At 40.4% G+C, this 2022-nt stretch overlaps 1 protein-coding gene across 1 annotated transcript; it reads left to right on the top strand.

The window, feature by feature from the left end:
* Positions 1-547: 547 nt before the first annotated feature.
* On the top strand, positions 548-1671 carry sox32 (SRY-box transcription factor 32). Its single transcript, XM_051115916.1, has 2 exons — positions 548-860; positions 1058-1671. The coding sequence occupies exons 1-2, from the start codon at positions 548-550 to the stop codon at positions 1669-1671; spliced, it is 927 nt and encodes a 308-aa protein (XP_050971873.1).
* Positions 1672-2022: the final 351 nt, after the last annotated feature.

Here is a 2022-nt window from a genome sequence, read left to right as displayed (position 1 = left end):
GTGTTATATTAAAAGTAACAAACACGCAGTACAAACAGTAAAGTATTGGGTGGCTGGCGCACTACAAATAATGAATAGACTTGAAAACGTTCAATATTATTTCCAAGCATTTATACCGTCAATAAACCAGCTTGTCATAGTCATGTAGACTAGTCATGTAATGATATTTACTTCGGGAAAGACAACAATAAAACAATAAGGAGCGCTGGAGCCCACTTTAACCTATAATGAATATTATAGGTTAAAGTGGGCTCGACTTTAACCTATAATTTATAATTTATATATATATATATATATATATATATATATGTGTGTGTGTGTGTGTGTGTGTGTGTGTGTATATCTAAAGTGGAGCCCATATATATATATATATATACACACACACACACGTCCGCAACAGGGACATTAGCGTTATCACCAAGGTGAAACTTCTGGCGTTTCACACCTTTAATCCACTCCTCTGCGCTCCCATTGGTCCGCTTTCCTTTAAAAGCCCCGCTTGATCTCTGAGGTGCACTAGGGCGAACTTCTCATCAGGCAGAACAACATGTATCTTGACCGGATGCTCCCCGAACTTGAAATGGGCCCCACCACAATGATGCTTGAGAATCAACAGTGCCACTACGTGCCACATCAGCAGAAAGAGCCGCGCGGGCCGTTTCATTGCCCCATGTCGGGTCCACCAAGCCCGGTGTCGGTAGAGTCTGAATCCAGCTGCTCAAGCCCGGAAGCGAAAGCGCCTGTGGAAACTCGAGTTAGACGTCCTCTAAACGCGTTCATCATCTGGACCAAAGAGGAGCGCAGACGCCTAGCGCAGCTGAACCCTGACCTGGAGAACACTGACCTCAGTAAAATACTTGGTGAGTGCGACACTTAATTATTTGTGTTAAATTAAAGCATCTTAGACCTGTAAAAGGCCGACTGCAATATTGATTGGATATTGGCTGTATATGAAGACTAAAATAAAATGATCATTCTAATATTACTATATCTCTAACTTATACATACTCTAATATTGTTTAAATTAAAACATTTTCTTGTTTTTGTAATTTTATAGGTAGGACATGGAAGGCCATGTCTCTGGCAGAGAAGCGTCCTTACATGCAAGAAGCAGAAAGACTACGAATCCAACATACCATTGACTATCCCAACTACAAATACCGACCCCGTCGACGAAAGTGCAACAAGCGTGGCAGCAAGATGGCTTCAAGTGAGACTGTCAGCTCTCTAAATGACACTTTTCACCTTGGCTATATGTTACAAGGTCAAGTTGCACAGCAACCTTGCAATCAAACAACCTCCTATAAGCTCCCACACAGTGGGTTTTCATTTGAAAACCATTCTTCATCATACCACTTTGAAGCAACATCATCAAATGGAAACATAATTTTCCATGGTGGTGCAGCATTACTGAACTCCTCTTCTGTACACCTACCTCTGGCTACTTACTCGGAGTCACTGATATATTCGCAGCATTCTGTGCAGCAGAATGGGGTGGAACTCTGTGATCGGTGGGGAATGGAGGTGTGTGCATGTGTACTGTGTTTGGGTGGACCTTCTCTGGAGTTCTATCTAGAACAAGTGAGATCGGACATGTTGGACCAGCTTGATCGCAGTGAATTTGACCAGTACCTCAATCCAGCACAGCCTGTGAACCACAGCAATGAGTGACCATAAACTTGATGGTCATTCTGAATACTGCTTTCATCCAGAGACTTCAGTGGTGAAAGTTTTTTTTTTATTTTTCCTACTGCCAATGCAATGAATTCTTACTGTGAGAGAGCGGATATTGAATGTATGTTGTACAGTGTTTATTTATATGGAATGCAAATGTTGCTGACTTACATGTTGAAAGGTGATGCCAATGTTTAACTTTAGTTCAGTTTGTATTTATATATATTTTTTTTTTGTTTTGTACTTGAGAAAAAGCTTGTAAGATGATATAAATAAAATATGCCAATATATGGGATGCAGTGCTTTAATGCTTTAGATGTTGTTTAATGTTGAAAAATCAATGATATC

Source organism: Labeo rohita, chromosome 7, assembly GCF_022985175.1.
Source record: "Labeo rohita strain BAU-BD-2019 chromosome 7, IGBB_LRoh.1.0, whole genome shotgun sequence".
Lineage (NCBI taxonomy): Eukaryota > Metazoa > Chordata > Actinopteri > Cypriniformes > Cyprinidae > Labeo > Labeo rohita.
This window is presented reverse-complemented; position numbering and strand designations above follow the sequence as displayed.

Bases quoted from the DNA above. Each gene is read 5' to 3' on its own strand.
- sox32 (XM_051115916.1), top strand. From the start codon at position 548: ATGTATCTTGACCGGATGCTCCCCGAACTTGAAATGGGCCCCACCACA. The intron at 861-1,057 runs GTGAGTGCGACA...GTAATTTTATAG, and splicing joins TGACCTCAGTAAAATACTTG to GTAGGACATGGAAGGCCATG.